General features: G+C 37.8%; 1 protein-coding gene across 12 annotated transcripts in view; it reads left to right on the top strand.

The window, feature by feature from the left end:
* The window catches only part of TOR1AIP1 (torsin 1A interacting protein 1), a 51,779-nt gene that overhangs the window by 9,756 nt on the left and 15,070 nt on the right, over positions 1-26,953 (top strand). For 4 of the 12 annotated variants that reach the window (XM_022556626.3, XM_022556627.3, XM_089910557.1 and 1 more), the window contains 2 exons: positions 24,112-24,153; positions 25,218-25,304. The exons of 1 other annotated variant lie outside the window; for it this stretch is intronic. In XM_022556626.3, coding sequence (XP_022412334.1) covers positions 24,112-24,153; positions 25,218-25,304 — 129 coding nt within the window. Of the gene's footprint in view, positions 1-85; positions 110-24,111; positions 24,154-25,217; positions 25,305-26,953 lie in introns of all 12 variants that reach the window. 7 more of the 12 variants (XM_089910543.1, XM_022556624.3, XM_022556625.3 and 4 more) reach the window with 4 other exon arrangements.

Genomic DNA, 26,953 nt, shown 5'->3' with positions numbered 1-26,953 from the left:
TATTTTAGTTTTTACTAGCAGTCAAGTTCACACTATTGGGAGAAAAGGGTATCAATTTACCAATTAAGGTTTTTCCTTGATTTAGAAAGTGAATTTGAGCTTTTTCAAGGTAAGTTCAGTGTTCTTTGCCATGTTTGTTGAAGTGGTTTATATTCTTTTCAGTGCTTGCCTTGGTGTAAGACATGAGCTACCAAGATCTGTGGCTTTAAGTGAATTTACATTGATTGTGGTTGGACTTAGGTTACAGTTCTTTTCTAAATTTGGAGATGAGTCAAAAGGAGGGAAGCTTCATTTTTCTGTATAAATAGTTGCAGCTTGTTTTAAATTTCTTTCACTTAAGCTCAAGCTAATTTTTTTTAGAGACTTCAGCATTTATAGTGTCTGGGTACTGAAAATGATCCTTGTAGCATGCAACTTATCATGTGTACTTTCACCCACCAGTTTCTCAAATGCTCTATTTAAAAACTTAGAAAAAAATTTTTTTAAGTCACAGAATCTTAATTAGAAGAGAACTTGGAGCTGAAATAATCTAGCCTTTTATGTTCTTTGTATGCTAGATTTAGAAATCATTTCTGTAAGTACTTTATAATAAAAACTAACTTTAAAAAAGTGCTTTCCAGCTTAAAGGGAATTTCTGTGAGATCAATATAGGGAATGACACCCTCTTTTTTTTTTTTAATAGTAATGCTCGTACATCTTGGAGTATATAAAATGGCTATTCATGGAGCTTGAGCACTAGTGATACTTCCAAACTATTCTTTATTCTCTTTTTCTTGCAGCCCCACTCTGTTCTCCAAAACATGATTGGCACTGAATAGTCTTAAAAGGTACCTTTCTTGAAGGTATCTATAGCAGGGGTCCACAAACTACAGCCTCTGAGTAAAATTTGACCTGCAATCTTGTTTTTGTACAGCCTGTGAGCTAAGAAAAGATTTTTACGTTTTATACTCACACACACACACGTGTGTGTGTGTGTGTGTGTGTGTGTGTATGTATGACAGAGACCATATGTGGCTAGAGAAGCCTAAAATATTTACTATTTGGCCCTTGATGGAGAAAGTTTGCCAACCCCTGATTTTATCAGTGGCAGAAATAAACACAGCATATCACCCAAATTAGCATTTGTTTGTTCTAAGTAAATTCAGAGAGTTCCATACTTGTCTGGACATAGATTTATTGCAACATTCCATACTAGGTTTTCCTGACAACACAAAGGACATGAGACACAGTGACTCTCCTGTATTCTATCTAGTCTTCTCTTTGAGAAGGCATGATAGTCTCACTTCTGAATCTTCATGTCTTTGTCCCACACAACACAAGTGAAGTTTATATTTCCTTGAGTACCCTTCACTACTCACACGAACACATTCCATAAGTCTCTAGGAATAGGAAAGTCTGTAGTAGAAATATACCTGGGACTTTGTGTTTTTCTTAAAAACGATGACCAGGAAAAAGAAAGTGAACAGAAAGTGATACAGTTAGTGGATGGTCTCCACCCACCAGAGAAAGTGGTTGTAAGTGGTCTACGTTTACAGCAGACATAAAGACCTGGGACTTCTGAAAGTACCTTTTCCTAATTGGTTGAAGTTGTTAGAAAAGTGACATCTCCTTAATAGCACATTTAATTATTGCCATTTGTCTAAAAGCCACAGCTTTTATAATTTAATAACTTTTTTTGATTAAGGGTATTATTGCTCCAAATGGGATTTTAATTTCTTAAAGTTTCTGCATGAGTGTAGGGAAGAGTAATACCTTTTTAAAAAAAATTTTTTTTAAATGCTCTAACCTTCCACATGTAGCAGCCAAGAACTTTAAAATAAAGGAAGCTGAATGACAAAAGAGGGAAATGAAATTAAAAGCTATGTAGTCGTAGATACTGCTGATTCACCATGAGATTGTATTTGAGATTGTATCTGAATATTTATCTGTACATTTTCTGCAGCTTGGGTTAAAAAACTGAAAATTGTCTTAAGTATTAAAATAGTGGTATATATATATGGTAGCCTAGAGAAGTTCCCTACTCTGGAAGAGGTCAGGAAGGTTTTATGGAGATGGCATTTGAATTGAATTTTGAAGGATGAATAGCAGGCAAAATGGGGAAGGAGAATTACAAATATCGCCAATACTTGTAATTGTTTTGTAATAGAATGTCACTCTTTTACTTTTAGAGTTCAGGCAACATGAGAAACTCCTTTACAGTAGAGGCAACACTCACATTAACTGTGGCTCTTTAAGATATTTTATGTTAAATAATTTTCAGAATGACATTCTAAATCGGTAGACTTGGGTTTCTAGAGTTTCATTTTCTAGAGTGAGAAACATGTTTAAAAATGTATATACAGTCAAGACGAAAGCCTATTACAGTGATGATTACTTGTCAAATGTACAAGAGTTATTATTTAAGCTAATTCACAAAATATTACTGGATTGTAAGGCACAAAATAATACCGTTTTTTGTTCTTAGTGATGTTATCAAGATAGCCTAGCTTGACAAGTTATTGTTTATGTCTTGTATAGTGCTGATAAATATTTACTGTTAGGAACATGGAATTCTAAAGAAAGGATTTTTAGACACAGATTAAAAGTCTTTAAAGTGTTCAAAAATAAATTAAATACTTCAAATATGATAATAACATATTAGAAGTATTAAAAGTAAATGGGGAACTCTGTTATATAAGCTGGTTAAAAAATAATTCTTAAATCCTCCCCCATGCTAATTAGAACACTAACATAAACAGAAAAAAAGGAGATTGAATTTTAGGCAACCTGGTATATGGACTGATTATTAGTTAATTGGCTCTAGACAGATTGACCTGGAACTTCAAAAGTATTATGGAAATAAATTGTATCAGGATGAAAAAGGATGATTAAGGATGAAAAAGGATGAAAAAGGATGATTAAGGATGATTAAGGATACAATAAATTGTATCAGGATGAAAAAGGATGAAAAGGGTGAAAAAGGATGATTAAGGATGAAAAAGGATGATTACTGTATAATTTATTTTTTCTGATAGTTGGGTGAATGAATATAAATCTTCAACATACTTTTCTTTCCATTAACGCAGATTCAAAAATCAGTTCAGCCTTACAGAAAGTTTGCTACACCAAATAAATTTTAAACTATATAAAACATAATGCCCTAATATAATTGTAACTTTAGCCCAGCTGCTGTATTACATGACTTACACTTAGGTGTTGTTGGAACCTCTCATTTTAGGAGGAATTCACATCTCAGCCTTTTCCCATCATTCATTCATTTATTCAAAAAATTATTGAGGAAGGGACTTCCCTGGTGGTGGTGCAGTTGTTAAAACTCTGCTTGCCAGTGCAGGGGACATGGGTTCAAGCCCTGGTCCGGGAAGATCCCACATGCTGCCGAGCAACTAAGCCCATGTGCCGTAACTACTGAGCCCATTTGCTACAACTACTGAAGCTCGCGCACCTACAGCCCATGCTCCGCAAGAGAAGCCACCACGATGAGAAGCCTGCGCACTGCAATGAAGAGTAGCCCCCACTCGCTGCAACTAGAGAAAGCCTGCACGCAGCAACGAAAACCCCATGCAGCCATAAATAAATAAATAAATAAATAAAATTATTGAGGAAGACGTTTTGGTTCCACGTGTAAGGAGCTTGGAAGTCACCACTTCAGCCTAATAACAAGTCAAAAACTGACAACTGAAAAATCAAGAACTCTTAGATCCATAACAGAGGAGATGACACAGGTAAAACCAGAGAGAAATAGAGAAACAGAGAATAGAGAAATGGAGAAATGGAGAAACAGAGAAATATAGGAAGTCATGGCTTACTGGAGCCAAGATTCACAAGCAGAAGCCTCTGCAGGAGGTAGTGCTGGGTAGGAAAATCTGAGGTGCAGTTGGTGAATTGTTGGAGGCTCAGTGTGGACAAGTCTGAAGAGTTAAAAATTCCAGGAGGACCCAGTCAAAGGTGGGCCCCTACTGTATTGTGAAATTTACCTCCAGAAGCTCAGCCAGGCTCCCATAATGAATATCAGCAAAAAATCCCCTCATACTTATGCAAGGTAAAGGGAGAAAGGAAACATTTTGAAATATGCAAGGGCATTCTGTTCTTCTTAACAAGGCAAGCCCTCAAGGAAATCTAGTTAACTGGAACCTAACCTACTCTATTATTATTAAAGCCCGACTGACCTGAAGGAAGGGAAATACGCAATGCCAGACCACTCTGAACATCCTGTCACACCTAAAAGGGAAGGGAAAAAAGGTGAGGAACTGTTTTGAAGTTCATGGTCCAGAGGCATAAGCTTAACCAAAAACAGAGACCTAGAGCTATAGAATACTTCCCCTTCCCCAACACCTGACCACCACCTTACTAAAGATCTATTTACAGCAGTTCTTTTTACCCAGTACAGCATGTCCAGCTATCAAGAAAAAAATTACAAAACATGCCAAAATGCAAAAAACACAATTTGAAAAGATACAGCAACATCAACCAGACGTGGCAGGGATGTTAGAATTATCAGACCAGGAATTTAAAACAACTACGACTAATATGCTAAGGGCTCTAATGGATAAAGTAGACACCATGCAAGAACAGAAAAACAGTGTCAGCCAAGAGATAGAAATCCTAAGAAAGAATCAAAAAGAAATGTTACAGATAAAAAAGCACTGTAACAGAAATGAAGAATGCTTTTGGTGGGCTTATTGGACTGGACACGGCTAAGGAAAGAATCTCTACAAGATATATCAACAGAATCCTCAAAGAAATTATAATTATGTGACATGATGTGTTAGTAAGTACTATGATGATAATCATATTGCAATATATAAATGTATCAAATCAACACATTGTACACCTTACCCATAACACAATGTTAAGTATCAGTTATATCTCAATTAAAAAAAATAGAATCCTTAAAACCAAAAATCAAAGAGAACAGTGACTGAGTAATAGCAGAATATCCTAGACTGTGCGACAGCTACAAAAGGTGTAATAATGCATGCATAATGTGAATAATAGAAGGAGAAGAAAGGAACAGAAGAAATGTTTGAAATAATAATGACTGAGAATTTCCCAAATTAATGTCAAACACTAAATTCAGATCCAGGAAGCTCACAAACACCAAGCAGGATTAATGCCAAAAAATAAAAATACACTTAGGCATATCCTTTTTAAACCACAGAATGTCAGAAATAAAGAAAAAAATCCCAAAAGAAGTCAGAGGAAGACAGCACATGACCTGTAAAGGAATAAAGGTCAGAATTACATCTAACATCTCCTCAGAAATCATGCAAGCAAGAGATTGGAGTGAAAGATTTAAAGTGTTCAAAGAAAAAAACCCACCAACCTGGAATACTGTACCTTGCAAAACTATCCTTCAGAGGTGAAGCCTCTACCCGAGCTAACTAAGAAAAAAAGAAAAGGAAAGAAGAAAAAAAAAAAAAGGGAGGAAAAAAAGTGGGACACAAATGACTGATGTCAGGAATAAAAGAGGGGACACTACAGATCCCATGGAAATTAAAAGAATAGCACAGGAATATTATGAACAACTCTGTGCCACAGATTTGATAACCTAGACGAAATGAACTGATCCCTCGGAAGACATAATCTGCTAAAACTCACTCAAGAAGAAATAGGTGATCCAAATAGACCTATATCTCTTAAGTTAATTGAATCAATAATTAATAACCTTCCAAAACAGAAAGCACCAGGCCCAGATGAGTTTCCTAGTGAATTCTATCCAACATTTAAGGAAGAAATTATACCAATTCTCTACAATCTCTTGGAGTATAGAAGCAGAGGAATTACTTCCTAACTCATTCTGTGAGGCCAGCATTATGCTAATACCTAAACCAGACGAAAACATCCTGAGAAAAAACTATAGACCAATGTCAGAAACACAGCAGAGTGAAGCATCTACCTCTGTCTCTCCCCTTCACTGTACAACCAGTGAAATATCCACAACTTAACAAAGGTGCCTCTGCCCAAAACAACAGGATGCTGGAGAATTCCACACAGCTGTACATCTAAAGCTGGGTGAATTTTAACACTTAGTGGAAGTGGAACTGAGGGAACAGTAGAGATGGGGCCTGCAATTTGAGTCCCTTAATGGGACAGCAGAGCCCACAGCTTCAGAGAACGCAGTAACTGCAAGAAAGGCTACATGCATGACTTGAGCCAACTGACTGCACCAGCACCCATGGCCACAAGTAACTGGTGGGTAGCAGCAGTGGGGCCTAGGACCCCATCACAACAGCTGCTGAGGTGCCCACATCCACAGCCCCCTCCACCTCCTATTCACAGTGGCAGAGCCTGCAAACCTTACAACGGACAAGGTAGAGTTGCCTGCATGACTCCAGCTCCCTCTGCCCCCTCCGTCCTCTCCCCTTCCCCCGATGGTGGGAAGTGACCTCTAAATAGAAATCTAGAAATGATACAAGTAGAAGAGGAAAGAAAAATAAGATGTTTTAAAAATGAGGAAATCCTATGAGAGAAGTCCAACTCTTTTAAGAAGGGCAACGTTAGGATAATGGGTATCCCAGAAGGAGAAGGGAGCAGAGAGGTTATTTAAAGAAATAATAGCTGGGCTTCCCTGGTTGCGCAGTGGTTGAGAGTCTGCCTGCCGATGCAGGGGACACGGGTTAGTGTCCCGGTCTGGGAAGATCCCACATGCCACGGAGCGGCGGGGCCCGTGAGCCATGGCCGCTGAGCCTGTGTGTCCGGAGCCTATGCTCTGCAACAGGAGAGGCCACAGCAGTGAGAGGCCCGCGTACTGAAAAAAATAGTAATAATAATAATAGCTGAGAATTTCCCAAACCTAGGGAAGGAGCTGCGCATACAAACCCATGAAGAGAACACCTAATTACCTCTATGCAAAAAGACCCTCCTCCAAGACATAATATTAAAATTGTCAAAATTCAATAGCAGTATTCTAAAGGCAGCCAGGGAAAAAATAATGGTGACCTACATACAAAGGAACCCCCCATTAGGCTATCAGTGGATTTCTCAGCAGAAACCCTACAGGCCAGGAGTAGAATGACATTCTCAAAATACTGAAAGATAAGAACTGTCACACAAGAAGACTCTATCCAGCAAAGTTAGCATTCACATATAAAGGAGAAAAAGACTTTCCCAGACAAAAGCTGAAGGAGTTCATCAACACTAAACCTGCCTTGCAAGCTCTATTGAAAGGGGCTCTTCAACCAGAAACAAAGTGGCCAAAATATACGAAACTTTGAGCAAGGTGATAAATAGAACTAGAAAATTGCAATGGTCTGTCAGATTTTTTAAACCCTCTATTATCACATAAAGGTTAAAGGGAGAGAAAAAGCAGAATAATATAACTATCTCACCTTGATAACAAACTCACAACATAAAAAGGAATAACTTAAGACAACAAAAACATAAAAGGGGAAAAGGACAGAACTTGTATAGGTAAATGAAGATATCAGTAGAAAAAGGACTATTTTAACTAAGGTGTTTTATACAAACCTCAGGGTAAACACAAACATTAACATAGAGCAGAGACACACAACATAACGAGAAGAGCCTGAGGAAAATATCTTAGAAAACCACCAAACCAAAATAGCAGACAGGGGACTTCCCTGGTGGTCCAGTGGTTAAGACTTCACCTTCCAGTGCAGGGGGTGCGGGTCCAATCCCTGATTGGGGAGCTAAGATCCACGTGCCTCATGGCCAAAAAACCAAAACATGAAACAGAAGCAATATTGTAACAAATTCAGTAAAGACTTGAAAAAAATGGTCCACATCTAAAAAGAAAAAAAAAAAAAGCCAGTCAGAAGCACTAGGAGAAACAAGGTATAGATCAACTAGAAAAAAAAAGATATGATGGCAGTACTATGTCCTTATCTATCAATAATCACCCTAAATATAAATGGATTGCACTCACCAATCAAAAGACACAGCGTGGCTGGATGGATTGAGAAACAACTATATGTTTCCTCTAGAAGACATAGCTCTAAAGACAAACATAGGCTAAAAGTAAAAGGATGGAAGATGTTACATCAAGCAACTAGCAGCCAAAAGAAAGCTGGTATAGCCATACTCATATCAGAAAAAGTAGACTCCAAGGCAAAAAAGGTAACAACAGACAAAAATGAACAGTATGTAATAATAAAGGAGACAATTTATCAAGAAGACATAACAGTGACAATTTATCAAGAAGACGTAACAGTGATAACATAACAGACAGATCATTCAGACAAAGTCAACAAGGAAACACTGGCCTTAAATGAAACATTAGACCAGATGGAGTTGATAGATTTTTAAAGAACGTTCCATCCAAACACAGCAGAATATACATTCTTCTCAAGTGAACGTGGAACTTTCTCAAGGATAGACGATATGTTGGGACACAAAACAAGTTTCCGTAAATTTAAGAAGATTGAAGTCATATGCCATCTTCTCTTACCACAATGGAATGAAACTAGAAATCAACTTACAAGAAGAAAACTAGAAAACTTACAAATATATGGAAACTGAACAACTATTGGATCAATGAAATTGAAGGAGAAATAAAAAATTACTTGAAAACAAATGTAAATGAAAATACAATATACCAAAATCTATGGGATGGAATAAAAGAGGGAAGTTTTTTTTGTTTTTTTTCTTTACATCTTTATTGGAGTACAATTGCTTCACAATGGCTTGTCCCTCTCCGCTTCACAACAAAGTGAATCAGCCACACACATACATATGCTCCCACATCTGTTCCCTCCTGCGTCTCCCTCCCCCCCACCCTTCATATCCCACCCCTCTTGGTGGTCACAAAGCACCGAGCTGATCTCCCTGTGCTATGCGGCCGCTTCCCACTAGCTATCTATTTTACGTTTGGTAGTGTATATATGTCCATGCCACTCTCTTGCTTTCTCACAGCTTACCCTTCCCCCTCCCCATATCATCACGTCCATTCTCTAGTAGGTCTGTGTCTTTATTCCTGTCTTACCCCTAGGTTCTTCATGTCATTTTTTTTCTTAAATTCCATATATATGTGTTAGCATATGGTATTTGTCTTTCTCTTTCTGACTTACTTCACTCTGTATGACAGACTCTTGGTCCATCCACCTCATTACAAATAGCTCAAATTCGTTTCTTTTTATGGCTGAGTAATATTCCATTGTATATATGTGCCACATCTTCTTTATCCATTCATCCGATGATGGGCACTTAGGTTGTTTCCATCTCTGGGCAATTGTAAACAGAGCTGCAATGAACATTTTGGTACATGACTCTTTTTGAATTATGGTTTTCTCAGGGTATATGCCCAGTAGTGGGATTGCTGGGTCATATGGTAGTTCTATTTGTAGTTTTTTAAGGAACCTCCATACAGTTCTCCATAGTGGCTGTACCAATTCACATTCCCACCAGCAGTGCAAGAGTGTTCGCTTTTCTCCACACCCTCTCCAGCATTTATTGTTTCTAGATTTTTTGATGATGGCCATTCTGACTGGTGTGAGATGATATCTCGTAGTTTTGATTTGCATTTCTCTAATGATTAATGATGTTGAGCGTTCTTTCATGTGTTTGTTGGCAATCTGTATATCTTCTTTGGAGAAATGTCTATTTAGGTCTTCTGCCCATTTTGGGATTGGGTTGTTTGTTTTTTTCTTATTGAGCTACGTGAGCTGCTTATAAATTTTAGAGATTAATCCTTTGTCAGTTGCTTCATTTGCAAATATTTTCTCCCATTCTGAGGGTTGTCTTTTGGTCTTGTTTATGATTTCCTTTGCTGTGCAAAAGCTTTGAAGTTTCATTAGGTCCCATTTGTTTATTTTTGTTTTTATTTCCATTCCCCTGGGAGGTGGGTCAAAAAGGACCTTGCTGTGATTTATGTCATAGAGTGTTCTGCCTATGTTTTCCTCTAAGAGTTTGATAGTTTCTGGCCTTACATTTAGGTCTTTAATCCATTTTGAGCTTATTTTTGTGTATGGTGTTAGGGAGTGATGTAATCTCATACTTTTACATGTACCTGTCAAGTTTTCCCAACACCACTTATTGAAGAGGCTGTCCTTGTTCCACTGCACATTCCTGCCTCCTTTATCAAAGATAAGGTGACCATATGTGTGTGGGTTTATCTCTGGGCTTTCTATCCTGTTCCATTGATCTATCTTTCTGTTTTTGTGCCAGTACCATACTGTCTTGATTACTGTAGCTCTGTAGTATAGTCTGAAGTCAGGGAGCCTGATTCCTCCAGCTTCGTTTTTCGTTCTCAAGATTGCTTTGGCTATTCGGGGTCTTTTGAGTTTCCATACAAACTGTGACATTTTTTGTTCTAGTTCTGTGAAAAATGCCAGTGGTAGTTTGATAGGGATTGCATTGAATCTGTAGATTGCTTTGGTTAGTAGGGTCATTTTCACAATGTTGATTTTTCCAATCCAAGAACATGGTATATCTCTCCATCTGTTTGTATCATCTTTAATTTCTTTCATCAGTGTCTTATAGTTTTCTGCATACAGGTCTTTTGTCTCCTTAGGTAGGTTTATTCCAAGATATTTTATTCTTTTTGTTGCAATGGTAAATGGGAGTGTTTTCTTGATTTCACCTTCATATTTTTCACCATTAGTGTATAGGAATGCCAGAGATTTCTCTGCATTAATTTTGTATCCTGCTACTTTACCAAATTCATTGATTAGCTCTAGTAGTTTTCTAGTAGCATCTTTAGGATTCTCTGTGTATAGTGTCATGTCATCTGCAAACAGTGACAGTTTTACTTCTTCTTTTCCAATTTGGATTCCTTTTATTTCCTTTTCTTCTCTGATTGCTGTGGCTAAAACTTCCAAAACTATGTTGAATAAGAGTGGTGAGAGTGGGCAACCTTGTCTTCTTCCTGATCTTAGTGGAAATGCTTTCAGTTTTTCACCATTGAGGTTGATGTTGGCTGTGGGTTTGTCATATATGGCCTTTATTATGTTGAGGAAATTTCCCCCTATGCCTACGTGGTGGAGGATTTTTATCATAAATGGATTTTGAATTTTGTCAAAAGCTTTCTCTGCGTCAATTGAGATGATCATATGGTTTTTCTCCTTCAATTTGTTAATATGGTGTATCACGTTGATTGATTTGCGTATATTGAAGAATCCTTGCTTTCCTGGAATAAACCCCACTTGATCATGGTGTATGATCCTTTTAATGTGCTGTTGGATTCTGTTTGCTAGTATTTTGTTGAGGATTTTTGCATCTATGTTCATCAGTGATATTGGCCTGTAGTTTTCTTTTTTTGTGACATTTTTGTCTGGTTTTGGTATCAGGGTGATGGTGGCCTTGTAGAATGACTTTGGGAGTGTTCCTCCCTCTGCTATATTTTGGAAGAGTTTGAGAAGGGTAGATGTTAGCTCTTCTCTAAATGTTTGGTAGAATTCGCCTGAGAAGCCATCTGGTCCTGGGCTTTTGTTTGTTGGAAGATTGTTAATCAGTTTCAATTTCAGTGCTTGTGATTGATCTGTTCATATTTTCTATTTCTTCCTGATTCAATCTTGGCAGGTTGTGCATTTCTAAGAATTTGTCCATTTCTTCCAGGTTGTCCATTTTATTGGCATAGAGTTGCTTGTAGTAATCTCTCATGATCTTTTGTATTTCTGAAGTGTCAGTTGTTACTTCTCCTTTTTCATTTCTAATGAAATGAAAAGATTTGAGTATTCTCCCTTTTTTTCTTGATAAGTCTGGCTAATGGTTTATCAATTTTGTTTATCTTCTCAAAGAACCAGCTTTTAGTTGTATTGATCTTTGCTATTGTTTTCTTCATTTCTTTTCATTTATTTCTCATATGATCTTTATGCGTTCTTTCCTTCTGCTAACTTTGGGGATTTTTTGTTCTTTCTGTAATTGCTTTAGGTGTAAGGTTAGGTTATTTGAGATGTTTCTTGTTTCTTGACGTAGGATTGTATTGCTATAAACTTCCCTCTTAAAACTGCTTTTGCTGCATCCCATAGGTTTTCGGTCATCGTGTCTCCATTGTCATTTGTTTCTAGGTATTTTTTTATTTCCTCTTTGATTTCTTCAGTCATCACTTTGTTATTAAGTAGTGTATTGTTTAGCCTCCATGTGTTTGTATTTTTTACAGATCTTTTCCTGTAATTGATATCTAGTCTCATAGCGTTGTGGTCGGAAAAGATACTTGATACAATTTCAATTTTCTTAAATTTACCAAGGCTTGATTTGTGACCCAAGATACGATCTATCCTGGAGAATGTTCCATGAGCACTTGAGAAAAATGTGTATTCTGTTTTTTTTGGATGGAATGTCCTATAAATATCAATTAAGTCCATCTTGTTTAATGTATCATTTAAAGCTTGTGTTTCCTTATTTATTTTCATTTTGGATGATCTGTCCTTTGGTGAAAGTGGGGTGTTAAAGTCCCCTACTATGAATGTGTTACTGTCGATTTCCCCTTTTATGGCTGTTAGTATTTGCCTTATGTATTGAGGTGCTCCTATGTTAGGTGCATAAATATTACAATTGTTACATCTTCTTCTTGGATCGATCCCTTGATCATTATGTAGTGTCCTTCTTTGTCTCTTGTAATAGTCTTTATTTTAAAGTCTATTTTGTCTGATATGAGAATTGCTACTCCAGCTGTCTTTTGGTTTCCATTTGCATGGAATATCTTTTTCCATCCCCTTACTTTCAGCCTGTATGTGTCTCTAGGTGTGAAGTGGGTCTCTTGTAGACAGCATATATATGGGTCTTGTTTTGGTATCCATTCAGCCAATCTGTGTCTTTTGGTGGGAGCATTTAGTCCATTTACATTTAAGGTAATTATTGATATGTATGTTCCTATTCCCATTTTCTTAATTGTTTTTGGTTCATTATTGTAGGTCTTTTCCTTCTCTTGTGTTTCTTGCGTAGAGAAGTTCCTTTAGCAGTTGTTGTAAAGCTGGTTTGGTGGTGCTGAACTCTCTCAGCTTTTGCTTGTCTGTAAAGGTTTTAATTTCTCCATCAAATCTGAGTGAGATCCTTGCTGGGTAGAGTAATCTTGATTGCAGATTTTTCTCCTTCATCACTTTAAATATGTCCTGCCAGTCCCTTGTGGCTTGCAGAGTTTCTGCTGAAAGATCAGCTGTTAACCTTATGGGGATTCCCTTATGTGTTATTTGTTGTTTTTCCCTTGCTGCTTTTAATATGTTTTCTTTGTATTTAATTTTTGACAGTTTGATTAATATGTGTCTTGGCGTATTTCTCCTTGGATTTATCCTGTATGGGACTCTCTGTGCTTCCTGGACTTGATTAACTATTTCCTTTCCCATATTAGGGAAGTTTTCAACTATAATCTCTTCAAATATTTTCTTAGTCCCTTTCTTTTTCTCTTCTTCTTCTGGAACCCCTATAATTCGAATGTTGGTGCGTTTAATGTTGTCCCAGAGGTCTCTGAGACTGTCCTCAGTTCTTTTCATTCTTTTTTCCTTATTTTGCTCTGCAGTAGTTATTTCCACTATTTTATCTTCCAGGTCACTTATCTGTCCTTCTGCCTCAGTTATTCTGCTATTGATCCCTTCTAGAGTATTTTTAATTTCATTTATTGTGTTGTTCATTGTTTCTTGTTTCATCTTTAGTTCTTCTAGGTCCTTGTTAAATGTTTCTTGCATTTTTTCTATTCTATTTCCAAGATTTTGGATCTTTACTATCATTATTCTGAATTCTTTTTCAAGTAGACTGCCTATTTCCTCTTCATTTGTTAGGTCTGGTGGGTTTTTATCTTGCTCCTTCATCTGCTGTGTGTTTTTCTGTCTTCTCATTTTGCTTATCTTACTGCGTTTGGGGTCTCCTTTTTGCAGGCTGCAGGTTCGTAGTTCCCGTTGTTTTTGGTGTCTGTCCGCAGTGGCTAAAGTTGGTTCATTGGGTTGTGTAGGCTTCCTGGTGGAGGGGACTAGTGCCTGTGTTCTGGTGGATGAGGCTGGATCTTGTCTTTCTGGTGGGCAGGTCCACGTCTGGTGGTGTGTTTTGGGGTGTCTGTGGACTTATTATGATTTTAGGCACCCTCTCTGCTTATGGGTGGGATTGTTTTCCTGTCTTGCTAGTTGTTTGGCATAGGTTGTCCAGTACTGTAGCTTGCTGGTCGTTGAGTGAAGCTGGGTGCTGGTGTTGAGATGGAGATCTCTGGGAGATTTTCACCGTTTGATATTATGTGGAGCTGGGAGGTCTCTTGTGTACCAGTGTCCTGAAGTTAACTCTCCCACCTCAGAGGCACAGCACTGACTGCTGGCTGCAGCACCAAGAGCCTTTCATCCACACAGCTCAAAATAAAAGGGAGAAAAAGAAAGAAAGAAAGAAAGAAAGAAAGGAAAGAAAGAAGTGAGGGAGGGAGGGAGGGAAGGATAGAAAGAAAGAAAGAAAGGAAGGAAGAAAGGGAAGGAAGGAAGGAAAGAAAGAAAGAAAGAAGGAAAGAAAGAAAAGAAAGAAGATAAAGTAAGATAAAAAATAAAGTTATTAAAATATAAAATAATCATTAAGAAAAAAAACGGACGGATAGAACCCTAGGACAAATGGTGGAAGCAAAGCTATACAGACAAAATCTCACACAGAAGCATACACATACACACTCACAAAAAGAGGAAAAGGGGAGAAAATCATAAATCTTGCTGTCAAAGTCCACCTCCTCAATTTGGGATGATTCGTTTCTATTCAGGTGTTCCACAGATGCAGGGTACATCAAGTTGATTGTGGAGCTTTAATCTGATGCTTCTGAGGCTGCTGGGAGAGATTTCCCTTTCTCTTCTTTGTTCTCACAGCTCCCGGGGCTCAGCTTTGGATTTGGCCCCGCCTCTGCGTGTAGGTTGCGGGAGGGCGTCTGTTCTTCGCTCAGACAGGACGGGGTTAAAGGAGCAGCTGCTTCGGGGACTCTGGCTTAGTCAGGCTGGTGGGAGGGAGGGTTACGGAGTGCGGGGCGAGCCTACGGCAGCAGAGGCCAGCGTGACGTTGCACCAGCCAGAGGCACGCCATGCATTCTCCCGGGGAGTTCTCCCTGGATCCCAGGACCCTGGCACTTGCGGGCTGCACAGGCTCCCCGGAAGCAGGGTGTGGATAGTGACCTGTGCTCGCACACAGGCTTCTTGGTGGCGGCAGCAGCAGCCTTAGCGTCTCATGCCCATCTCTGGGGTCCGCGCTTTTAGCCGCGGCTCACGCCTGTCTCTGGAACTCCTTTAAGCAGCGCTCTTAATCCCCTCTCCTCGTGCACCAGGAAACAAAGAGGGAAGAAAAAGTCTCTTGCCTCTTCGGTAGGTCCAGACTTTTCCCCGGACTCCCTCCCGGCTAGCCGTGGTGCACTAACCCTCTGCAGGCTGTGTTCACGCCGCCAACCCCAGTCCTCTCGCTGCCCTCCGACCTCTCCCTGAAGCCGGAGCCTGAGCTCCCAGCCCCGCCCGCCCCGGCGGGTGAGCAGGCAAGCCTCTCGGGCAGGTGAGTGCCGGTCGGCACCGATCCTCTGTGTGGGAATCTCTCCGCTTTGCCCTCCGTACCCCTGTTGCTGTGCTCTCCTCCGCGGCTCCGAAGCTTCCCCCTCCGCCATCCGCTCCACCACCTGGAGTCTCCACCCGTGAAGGGGCTTCCTAGTGTGTGGAAACCTTTCCTCCTTTACAGCTCCCTCCCACTGGTGCAGGTCCTGTCCCTATCCTTTTGTCTCCGTTTATTCTTTTTTTTTTGCCCTACCCAGGTACGTGGGGATTTTCTTGCCTTTTGGGAGGTCTGAGGTCTTCTGCCAGCGTTCAGTAGATGTTCTGTAGGAGTTGTTCCCCGTGTAGTTGTATTTCTGGTGTATCTGTGGGGAGGAAGGTGATCTCCGCGTCTTACTCTTCCGCCATCTTCCCCTCGTCCTGTCATTTTTTTTCTTTTTTTTAAATTATTTTTATTGGAATATAGTTGATTTACAGTGTTGTGTTAGATTCAGGTTTACAGCAAATTGAATCTGTTATACACATATCCACTTTTTTTTTTTAAGTTTCTTTTCCCGTATGGGTCATTACAGAGTACATCCATGTCTTTTTTTTTTTTAATTAATTTTTATTGGAGTATGGTTGCTTTACAAGGAGGGAAGTTTGTATCAATAAGGTCTACCTCAAGAAAAAGGAAAAATCTTAAACAATCTTACCTTACACCTAAAGAAACTAGAAAAAGTAGAACAAACGAACCCCAAAGTTAGTATTATTAAGGAAAAAGTAAAGATAAGAGCAGAAATAAATAAGAAACTGAAAAGACAGTAGAAAAGATCAATGAAACTAAGAGCTAGTTCTTTGGAAAGATAAAGAAAATTGACAAATTGTTAGCTAGATTCACTAAGGAGAAAAGCAACAAGGCTCTGATAAATAAAATTAGAAACAAAAGAGAGAAAAAAACTGATACCACAAAAATTCAAAGGATTATAAGAGAGTATTTTTAACAGCTATACACCAACAAATTGCACAGCCTAGAAGAAACGGACAATATCTTAGAATCATACAACCTTCCAAGACTGAATCAGGAAGAAATAGAAAATCTGAATAGACTGATCACTTGTACAGAGATTGAAACAGTAATCAGACAACTCCCAAAAAACAAAAGTCCAGGGCCACATGGCTTCACAGGCAAATTCTACCAAACATTCAATGAAGATTTAATACCTATCTTTCTCAAACTGTTCCATAAAACTGAAAAGAAGGGAATACTTCCTATCTCACTTTAACACATTATTGACCAGAGATGCCACAGGAGTTAGTTTCTGCAGAAATCCCCTGGTCAATAATGTGTTAAGAGGCCAATGTCACCATGATACCAAAACCAGAGGATGATAACAACAAAAAATTACAGTCCAGTATCTCTGATGAACATAAATGCAAAAATCCTGAACAAAATATTAGCAAACTGAATTCAACAACATATTGAAAAGATCCTACACCATGATCAAGTGGGAGTTATTCCATTCAAGGATGGTTCAACATTATAAAATCAATCATTGTGATACACCACCTTAATAAAATGAAGGACAAAAGCCATAAGATCATCTCAGTAGATGCAGAGAAAGCATTTAACAAATTCAATACTGATTTATGATAAAAATTCTAAAGTTGGAATAGTAGGGACACACCTCAACATAATAAAAGCCATATATGATAAACCCACGACAACATGATACTCCATGGTGAAAAATTGAAAGCTATCCCTCTAAGATCAGGAATAAAACAAGAATGTGCACTCTTACCACTCCTATTCAATATAGTATTGGAAGTCCTAGCCAGAGCAATTAGATAAGAAAAAAGAAATTAAATGCGTCCAAATTGGGAAGGAAGAAGTAGAAATAATAAATGAATACAGTAAAGTTGCAGGATATAAAATCAATATCTAAAAATCTGGGGATTTCTCTGGTGATGCAGTGGTTAAGAATCTGCCTGCCAATGCAGGTGACACGGGTTTGAGCTGTGGTCCAAGAGCATCCCACATGCTGCAGAGTGACTAAGAAAACAATGTGCATAGCACAGGGAGATCAGCTCAGTGCTTTGTGACTACCTAGGTGGGTGGGATAGGGAGGGTGGGAGGGAGACACAAGAGGTAGTAGATATGGAGATATATGTATAGCTGATTCACTTTGTCATAAAGCAGAAACTAACACACCATTGTAAAGCAATTATACTCCAATAAGAATGTTAAAAAGAAAGAAAGCAATGTCACTTACGATTACAATAAAAATAATATACGTGGAAGTAAATTTAATCATGGAGGTAAAAGACATGTACAGTGAAAAATACAAGACACTGTTGAATTGAAGAAGACACAAATAAATGGCAAGATATTCTATGCTCATGGATTGGAAGAATTAACATTGTCAAAATGTACTTATTACCTAAAGCAAACTACAGATTCAGTGCAATCCCTATCAAAATCCCAAAAACATTTTTCACAGAAAAGAACAAAAAATTTTAAAACTTATGTAGAACCACAAAAGTCCCCAAGTAGACAAAGCTGTCCTGAGAAAAAAGAACAAAGCTGGAGGTATCACACTCCCTGATTCCAAACTATACTACAAAGACATAGAAACAGCATGGTTGCTATGGCAGGAAAACATACATAGATCAATGGAACACAATTGAGAACCCAGAAATAAGCCCACACACATATGGATAATTAATTTATGACAAAGGAGCAATGAACATAAAATGGGAAAAGGATAGTCTCTTCAATTAATGGTATTGGGAAAACTAGACAGCCAAATGCAGAAAAATGAAACTAGATCAAACCATACACAAAAACTAACTCAAAATGGACTAAATATTTGAATATAAGATGAAAGCGTACACTTCTAGAAGAAGCAGAGACAATATACTCTGTGACATCAGTCTTTGCAGTATCTTCCTAGATACATCTCCTCATGCAGGGGAAACACAAGCAAAATTTAACAAGTGAGATTATATCAAGCTAAAAAGCTTCTGCAGCAAAGGAAACCATCAATAGAATGAAAAGACAACCTACTGAATGGGAGAAAGTATTTGCAAATGACATATCAAATATGGGGTTAATATCCAAAATATATGAAGAACTCATACAACTCAAAAACAAAAAACCCCAAACAACCTGATTAAAAATTGGGCATAGGGGCTTCTCTGGTGGCGCAGTGGTTGAGGGTCCGCCTACCGATGCAGGGGACACAGGTTCGTGCCCCAGTCTGGGAAGATCCCACATGCCGCGGAGCGGCTGGGCCCGTGAGCCATGGCCGCTGAGCCTGTGCATCCGGAGCCTGTGCTCCGCAACGGGAGAGGCCACAACAGTGAGAGGCCCACATACCGCAAAAAAAAAAAAACAAAAACCATTGTGCATAGGAGCTGAATAGACACTTCTCCTAAGAAGACATACAGATGGCTAACTGGCACATGAAAAAATGTTCAACATCACTGATTATTAGGGAAATGCAAATCAAAACTACAGTGAGATATCACCTCACACCTGTTAGAATTCTCAAAAAGGCAAGAAATAACAAGTGTTGGCAAGGATATGGAGAAAAGGGACACCCTCATACACTGTTGTTAGGAATGTAAGTTGGTACAGTCTCTATGGAAGACTATTTAGAGATTCCTCAGAAAGTTAAGAATAGAACTACCATATGATCCAGCTATCCTACTTCTCGGCATTTATCCAAAGAATATGAAGATACTAATCTGAAGAGATAACTGCACCACCACCCTCCCCCATAATCATCACAGCATTATTTACAGTAGCCAAGGTACAGAAACAACCCAAGTGCCCATCAACAGATGAATGGATAAAGATGTGGTATATGTATAAAATGGAATACTACCCAGCCATAAAAAAAGATGAAATTTTGCTATTTGTGACAGTGTGGATGGACCTTGAGGGCATTATGCTAAGTGAGCTAAGTCAGACAGAGGAAGACATACATATGATTTCATTCATATGGGGAATGTAAAAAAACTAATAAACATTTAAAAATAAATGAACATACCAAACAAAAACAAACATGTAGATAGAACAAAGTAGTGGTTATCTGAGGGGAAGGGGCAGTGGGGAAGGGAAAATGGGTAGAGGGGATCAACTGCGTGATGGATGGAAAATAAGGTTTTTTTAAATAAATTTATTTGTTTATTATCTATGTTTGGCTGCATTGGGTCTTCGTTGCTGTGCACGAGCTTTCTCTAGTTGCAGCAAGTGGGGGCTACTCTTCGTTGTGGTGCATGGGCTTCAGTACTTGTGGCACACAGGCTCAGTAGTTGTGGCTCACGGGCTCTAGAGCACAGGCTCAGTAGTTGTGGCACACGGGCTTAGTTGCTCCACTGCATGTGGGATCTTCCCGGAGCAGGGATCGAACCCGTGTCCCCTGCATTGGCAGGCGGGTTCTTAACCACTGCGCCACCAGGGAAGTCCCAGAAAATAAGTCTGTGGTTGTGAGCACATTGTAGGGTATGTAGAAGTAGAAATAAAATGCTGTACACATGAAACTTAACAGATCAATGTTACTTAAATTTTTTTAAAGATGTTTAAAAAATACTTCTCATGAACACAGATGCAAAAACCTTCAACAAAATGTTAGTAAATCAAAATTTTAAAAGTACGAAAAGAATTAATACACTACAACCAAATAGGATTTATCTCAGGTGTGCAAGGCTGGTTTAACATTTGAAAATCAATTCATATAATCCAACACATCAACAGACTAAGGAAAAATCATATGATCATATCAATAGATGCAGAAAACAACATTTGATAGAGTCCAACACCCATTCATTATAAAAATCCTCAGTTAGGAATAGAGATAAACTTTGTCAACTTGATAAAGACTGTCTACAGAAACTACAGCTAACATGTGTAATAATGGTAAGAAACTGGAAGCTTTTGTACTAACATCAGGTACAAGACAAGGATGTCCTTGCTCACCAGTTTTCAATATTGTGCTCTAAGTTCTAGCTAATGCAATAAGACAAAGGAAATAAAAGGTATACAGATTGGGAAGGAAGAAATGAAACTGTCTTTATTCACAGATGACATGATTGTCTATGTAGAAAATCCAAGAGAATGGACAAAAAAACCTTGTGGAACTTATGCAGTTATGCAAAGTTGTAGGATACAAGGTTAATATACAAAAGTCAAGCACTGTCTTATATACCAGTAGTGAACAAGAGATACTTGAAAATAAAAACACAATATAATTACCATTAGCACACCCCAACATGTAATACTTAGATATAAATCTAACAAAACATGTACAAGGTCTATATGAAAAAAACTACAAAACTTTGATGAATGAAATCAAAGAACTGCTGAATAAATGGGGAGATATTCCATGTTTACGGATAGGAGGATTCAGTATTGTCAAGGTGTCATTTCTTCCCAACTTAATCTGTAGATTCAGTGCAACACCAATCAAAATCCCAGCAAGTTAATTCATAGATATCAACAAATTAGTCCTAAAGTTTGTATGGAGAAACAAAAGACCTGGAATAGCTAACACAATATTGGAAGAATAAAGTAGGACAGTACTTAGCCTCAAGCTAAACTAAACCTAAAGCTACAGTAATTGAGACAATGTGGTATTGTCAAAAGAATAGACAAGTAGATCATTGGAACAGAATAAAGAGCCCGTAAGTAGACCCACATATAGTCAACTGATCTTTGACAAAGGAGCAAAGGCAGTACAATGGAACAAAGAGTCTTTTCAACAAATGGTACTGGGACAACTGGACATTCACATGCAAAAAAAAAAAAAATCTGAACACAGACCTTAACACCTTTCACAAAAATTAAGTCAAAATAGATCATAGACCTAAATGTAAACACAAAACTATAAAACTCCTAGAAGATTACATAGGAGAAAAATCTAGATGACCTTGGGTATGGTAATGCCTTTTTAGGTATAAACCAAAGGCATTATCCATGAAAGAAATAATTGATAAGCCGAACTTTGTTAGAATTATAACTTCTGCTCAGCAAAAGACAATGTCAAGGGAATGAGAAGGCAAGCCACAGATTGTGAGCAAATATTTGCAAATGACTTATTTGAGAAAGGACTATTATCCAAAATAGACAAAGAACTCTTAAAACTCAACAATAAGAAAACAACTTGATTTAAAAATGGGTTGAAGTCCGTAATAGACACCTCACCAAAGAAGATATACAGGTGGCAAATAAACGTTTGAAAAGTTGCTCTACATTTTATGTCATCAGGGAAATGCAATTGAAAACGAGATACCACTACATACTTACATTAACAATACCAAATGCTTATGTGGATGTGAAGCAACAGGAAATCCTATTCATTGCTGTTGGGAACATAAGATGGTCCAACCACTTTGAAGTTAGTTTTACAGTTTCTTACAAAACTAAACATACTCTTACCATGCAGTCCAGCAATCACACTCCTTGATATTTACCCAAAAGGGTTGAAAACTTATGTCCACACACAAACCTACACACACATATGGCAGCTTTATTCATAATTGCCAAAACTTGGAAACAACCAAGATGTCCTTCCATAGGTGAGTGGATAAATAAACATCCAGACAATGGGATATTATTGTGTTAAGAGCTATCAAGCCATGAAGAGACATGGAGGAACCTTAAGTGAATCTTACTAAGTGAAAGAAGCCAATCTGTAGAGGCTATATACTGTATGATTACAATTATATGATATCCTGGAAAAGGCAAAACTCTTGAGACAATAAAAAGATCAGTGATTGCCAGGGGTTTGGGGTGGGGGTGGGAGATGGGGGAGCAATGAATATAGGTAGAGCGCAGAAGATTTCTAGGACAGTGAAAATATTCTGATATCATACTAGTGGATGTCATTATACATTTGTCTAAACCCATAGAAGGTACAACATCAAGATTGAGCTGTTATGTAAATTATGGTCTTTGGGTGATTACGATGTGTCTGTATAGGTTCATCAGTTGTGACAAATGTATCACTCTGATAGGAATGTTGGTAATGGGGAAGACTATGCATGTCTGGGCACAGGAAGTATATGGGAAATCTCTCTCCCCCTCAGTTTCATGAATCTTAAACTGCTTTTAAAAATGAATTTTAAAAATGAATTTAAAAATAAATTTAAACAAATTACTGAGTGCTTACTATGTGCCGTTATGAACAAAACTGATGCAGTGGTAGAAGGGTAGTAGACTAGGAATCAGAAGAGTCTGTATTCAAGTCCTTTTTTGTCACTTGTTAGTCCTGACACCCTTAGACAAGTCACTTAGTATCTTTGAGCCTTACCTATGATAGTATTCCCTTATGACATTATGGGAATCAGATAACAGACATGAAGTTTTTTGAAAACTAACTAGCAACATGAAAATATTAAGGACGTACTATTATTAAAATAACTAAGACATGACCATTGACTCTTAAGAAAAATTTTTTTTTGCATGCTATGTGAATAGTTGTATAAATGAATAAAGCAAAACAGCTGTCCAAAAAAGAAATACTGTTACAGTTATGCACTTAGAAAACAAAACTTCAAAAAGGGAATAATACCTTTTTATGTGAATGGAAATATTAACAAATTTTAAGGGAATAGCACTAAGACAAGTTTGACTTTCCATTTTTCTGCTTGGAGGAAAAAGATAAACTGAAAAGACAGTCTTTCTAAGGAAAGAGTAGCATAGTATTACTAGCAATTTTCTCAGGGTTAATTTTTTTTATAGCAGAAATGTTGGCAAATACTGATTTGCACTTGCCACTATTAAGAGTAGTTTGACTAGTATTATACCATCTAATTAAACTGATTTTTAAAAAGTATTTCCAAATTCACCATATAATGTTTTGGTAGTTGCCTTCTACAGTACAGTTTTTTTTTTCTTTTGTAAAGCAAATGGGGGTTAAAATCAATAGAAGAAAATCTGAAAGCAAACACAAGTTTTCAGCTTTGTGGAACATACTACTTCTCATATGATCATTCAGCAGTATTTTAGCCCAATTGTGCAATGCTTGCATTTGGGTATACCTTCCTTTATTAAAAAAAAAAAATCACAGAATTCCCTGGCGGTCCAGTGGTTAGGACTCTGCGCTTCCACTGCCAAGGGTCTGGGTTCAATCCCTGGTCAGGGAACTAAGATACCATAAGCTGCAGGGCACAGGCAAAAATACAAAAATAAAAGTCAGAATAGCCTATGTAAAAATACTGCATTTGTTTGACACATTTTGCTCGTTTATCTTTGTCCAGATTCTCTGGCTCTTAGAAATAGTGGTGTATGTGGACCTGCTGGAACTAGGAGAGTTTCTTTACCTTTCTTACCTTTCTCTTTGGATGCACTGATTCATTAAAGAACTGGTTTTTCAACTCTACTGGTGTGGTTGGCTTTTCAAAAGAGTATAGGGAATGTAGCAGATATGAGAATAAGAATACAGTAAACCTATAGGGACTGTATTTATCAACATAGAGTTTCATGTTTTCTGCAAACAAAGGTTACATTTTATAATACAAACAGACCTCTGGGTGAAGGAACAGTAAACTCTTTCTGATTCTAGTTTGTAGCAGACTTATTCCTGAAATAATGTAAAGGGAATTAATTGATTCTTTTTTTTATAATTTAACAAAAAAAGTTTAATTGGTGTGATGTAATGTTCACTTCCCTAAATTAAATGCTCTTATTTATTCCTGAGCTCTGGCTTATGATGTTACATACAGCATGTATGCTTCTCTCTTCTAGAAGCCACCAGTGTCCAACAGAAGGTCAATTTCTCAGAAGAAGGTATTTTCTCTTAAAATATCATGCAATATATTCTAAATCTTTTTGTTGTTAAGATTAGAAGCAATTTTGCTAAGTGCTTAAGAGAGAGAGCAGAAAATAGTGTCTTTTTGGAAAAAAAAATTCATGATTATCTGAACTGTTAAATGGAAGGTAAAATAGGATAGAATGATAGCCTTTCTGTGCATTTTTTTTTTTTTTTTTTTTTTTTTTTTTTTTGGTACGAGGGCCTCTCACTGTTGTGGCCTCTCCTGTTGCGGAGCACAGGCTCCGGACCCGCAGGCTCAGCGACTCATGGCTCACAGGCCCAGCCGTTCCTCGGTATGTGGGATCTTCCCGGACCGGGGCACGAACCCGTGTTCCCTGCATTGGCAGGCGGACTCTCAACCACTGCGCCACCAGGGAAGCCCCCTTCCTGTGCATTTTAAGCATCTTTTGTCTGTTTGAGTTAATTTAAGCAAAGCTAATATTTTCTGTTTCTGGCATGTGCTGGCCTTTGATTGTGGTATTCAAATAATCAGTTTTCAAATTCTCATAACCAGTCTATGTTTGAATAGTACGGTAAAATTTAGTCCATTTTTAAGTTCACCATAATCTGAGATTAGTCACCTGCATACTGAAATGTTTGTGTACGGGTGTATGTATCCACACACCCTGTTTGCAAACACACACGCATATATGCAAACACATATGCATGCATATACTAATCTTGTCTGAATTTATACACTAACTATATGTACTTTTCCTCCCCATAAGTTAAAACTTTTCTTCTATTTAATGTTCATTTGTTTACTTTTCAACTCTACATTAAAGCCTCAGAATATAATCTTATTGAATATTCGTTTCGGATATAATTATTTACCTCAGAGAAAATAAAATAAATGAGCTCAATTTTAGCTTATTTAGACCTTTGTGACTCAGGATAGTAAGCATAATAAACAGCAATTCTATATCCGATTATTTAAAAGGCTTCATTTTAATGTTGAATTACTTGTTTTTATTTTTTAATCCAGATCTTTAGAGCCTTAGAATAAAGACTATACTAGTATATTTTTATTTCTTTTTAGGGGAAATGGAGGAAAATGATCAAGACAGCTCTGACAGTGATGTTACGGTTGTTAAGGTCAGATCCGAGGATTCTGTTGAGTCCGGAGGTAACATTGCTTTATGTACATATGACTCTTATCTTAGGAGCTGTATTTTTAGTTAAAGTATAAAGGTATTCTGTGAATTTGCTTTTTTAAAAAGTATTTTAAAGTATTTATTAAAACTACTTTTTAAAAAGTTGTGTGCTTTTAAACATTTTTTAAAATTACTGATTCCATGTATACATCTGATTAGTAATGTAATATCTAAACAAACAAATCACTTTTACCTTGCTTTGTTGTTTATGGAACATAAGATATTTTTGTGCTCAAAAGAAGAGTTATTTGTGATTTTTAAAAAAATTTAATAGAGGGACTTCCCTGGTGGCGCAGTGGTTAAGAATCTGCCTGCCAATGCAGGGGACACTGGTTTGAGCCCTGCTCCGGGAAGATCCCACGTGCCGCGGAGCAACTAAGCCCGCGAGCCACAACTACTGAGCCCACATGCCACAACTACTGAAGCCCGCGCACCTAGAGCCCATGCTCTGCAACAAGAGAAGCCACTGCAGTGAGAAACCTGTGCACCACAACAAAGAGTAGCCCCCGCTCGCTGCAACTAGAGAAAGCCCGCGTGCAGCAACGAAAACCCAATGCAACCAAAAATAAATAATTAAAAATTAAATTAAAAATTAAAAAAAAATGTTTATAGAGAAACTGATCACACTGGCATTGACTCACTATACTATCAGGAGTATTAGTTAGCTTTTAGGAAGTTTTAATAAACTTAGATTACTCCTTTTATCTCTGAATTGTTCAAATTCACATCCAGTTAGCAATAACAATTTCTGATTGTTCCTGTGAATTGATGTTTAAGTTTATTCAAGGAAAGAACTGACTGAAGAGAAAAAAAATACCAACTTGAGACTTATGAGGGTGCTGATTAAATTTGTAAACAGTGGAAATAATAAATAATTTTGTATTTTAGTTCCATTATAGAATAAGTCTCTACTTACCCCTCACCACCTTTTGAGAATTTCTGTAATTCCTATGTTTTACTAAATCATTCCATTTTAAAAATAAGCTCAGAAGCTGGTTTATGGGCATTTATTCTACATATTTCCCACCCTTCCTCATTTTTCCCCATTCTTTCTTTTTTTTTTTTTAATATTTATTTATTTATTTGGTTATGCCAGGTCTCAGTTGTGGTACACAGGATCTTTATTGCCGCATGTGGGATCTTTAGTTGCAGCATGCGGGATCTAGTTCCCTGATCAGGGATCGAGCCCGGGCCCCCTGCATTGGGAGCTCAGAGTCTTAACCACTGGACCACCAGGGAAGTCCCTCACCATTCTTTCTTGATACAGAAATCCCAAAGGAGATATGCAACACTGTAGCCTGGTGGTTAAGATCTTGGGCTCTGGAGTTTCACTGGGTTTCACTCTTCCACTACTAGGTTTGTGTCCTCAGGCAATTGCTTAACTTCTCTGTTCCTCAGTTCCCTCATCTGGGTTGTTGTGAGGTTTAATTACTTAGAGAGTACCTAGCACATAGTAAACATTCAAATTGAGTGCTGTTGTTAGTTTTCATATATGCATACATACAGCTCTAAAAATTAGAGACTAATTAAGTCATGAATCATATAGCCAGTAGCTTGATGCCATTGCTACCAGTGTGGCTCTTTCATGCTACATAAACCCCAGGCTCTGTGATCCCTTTGA

Source organism: Delphinapterus leucas, chromosome 1, assembly GCF_059928025.1.
Source record: "Delphinapterus leucas isolate spDelLeu-1000000601 "Yukka" chromosome 1, BTC_Dleu_Yukka2, whole genome shotgun sequence".
NCBI lineage: Eukaryota > Metazoa > Chordata > Mammalia > Artiodactyla > Monodontidae > Delphinapterus > Delphinapterus leucas.
This window is presented reverse-complemented; position numbering and strand designations above follow the sequence as displayed.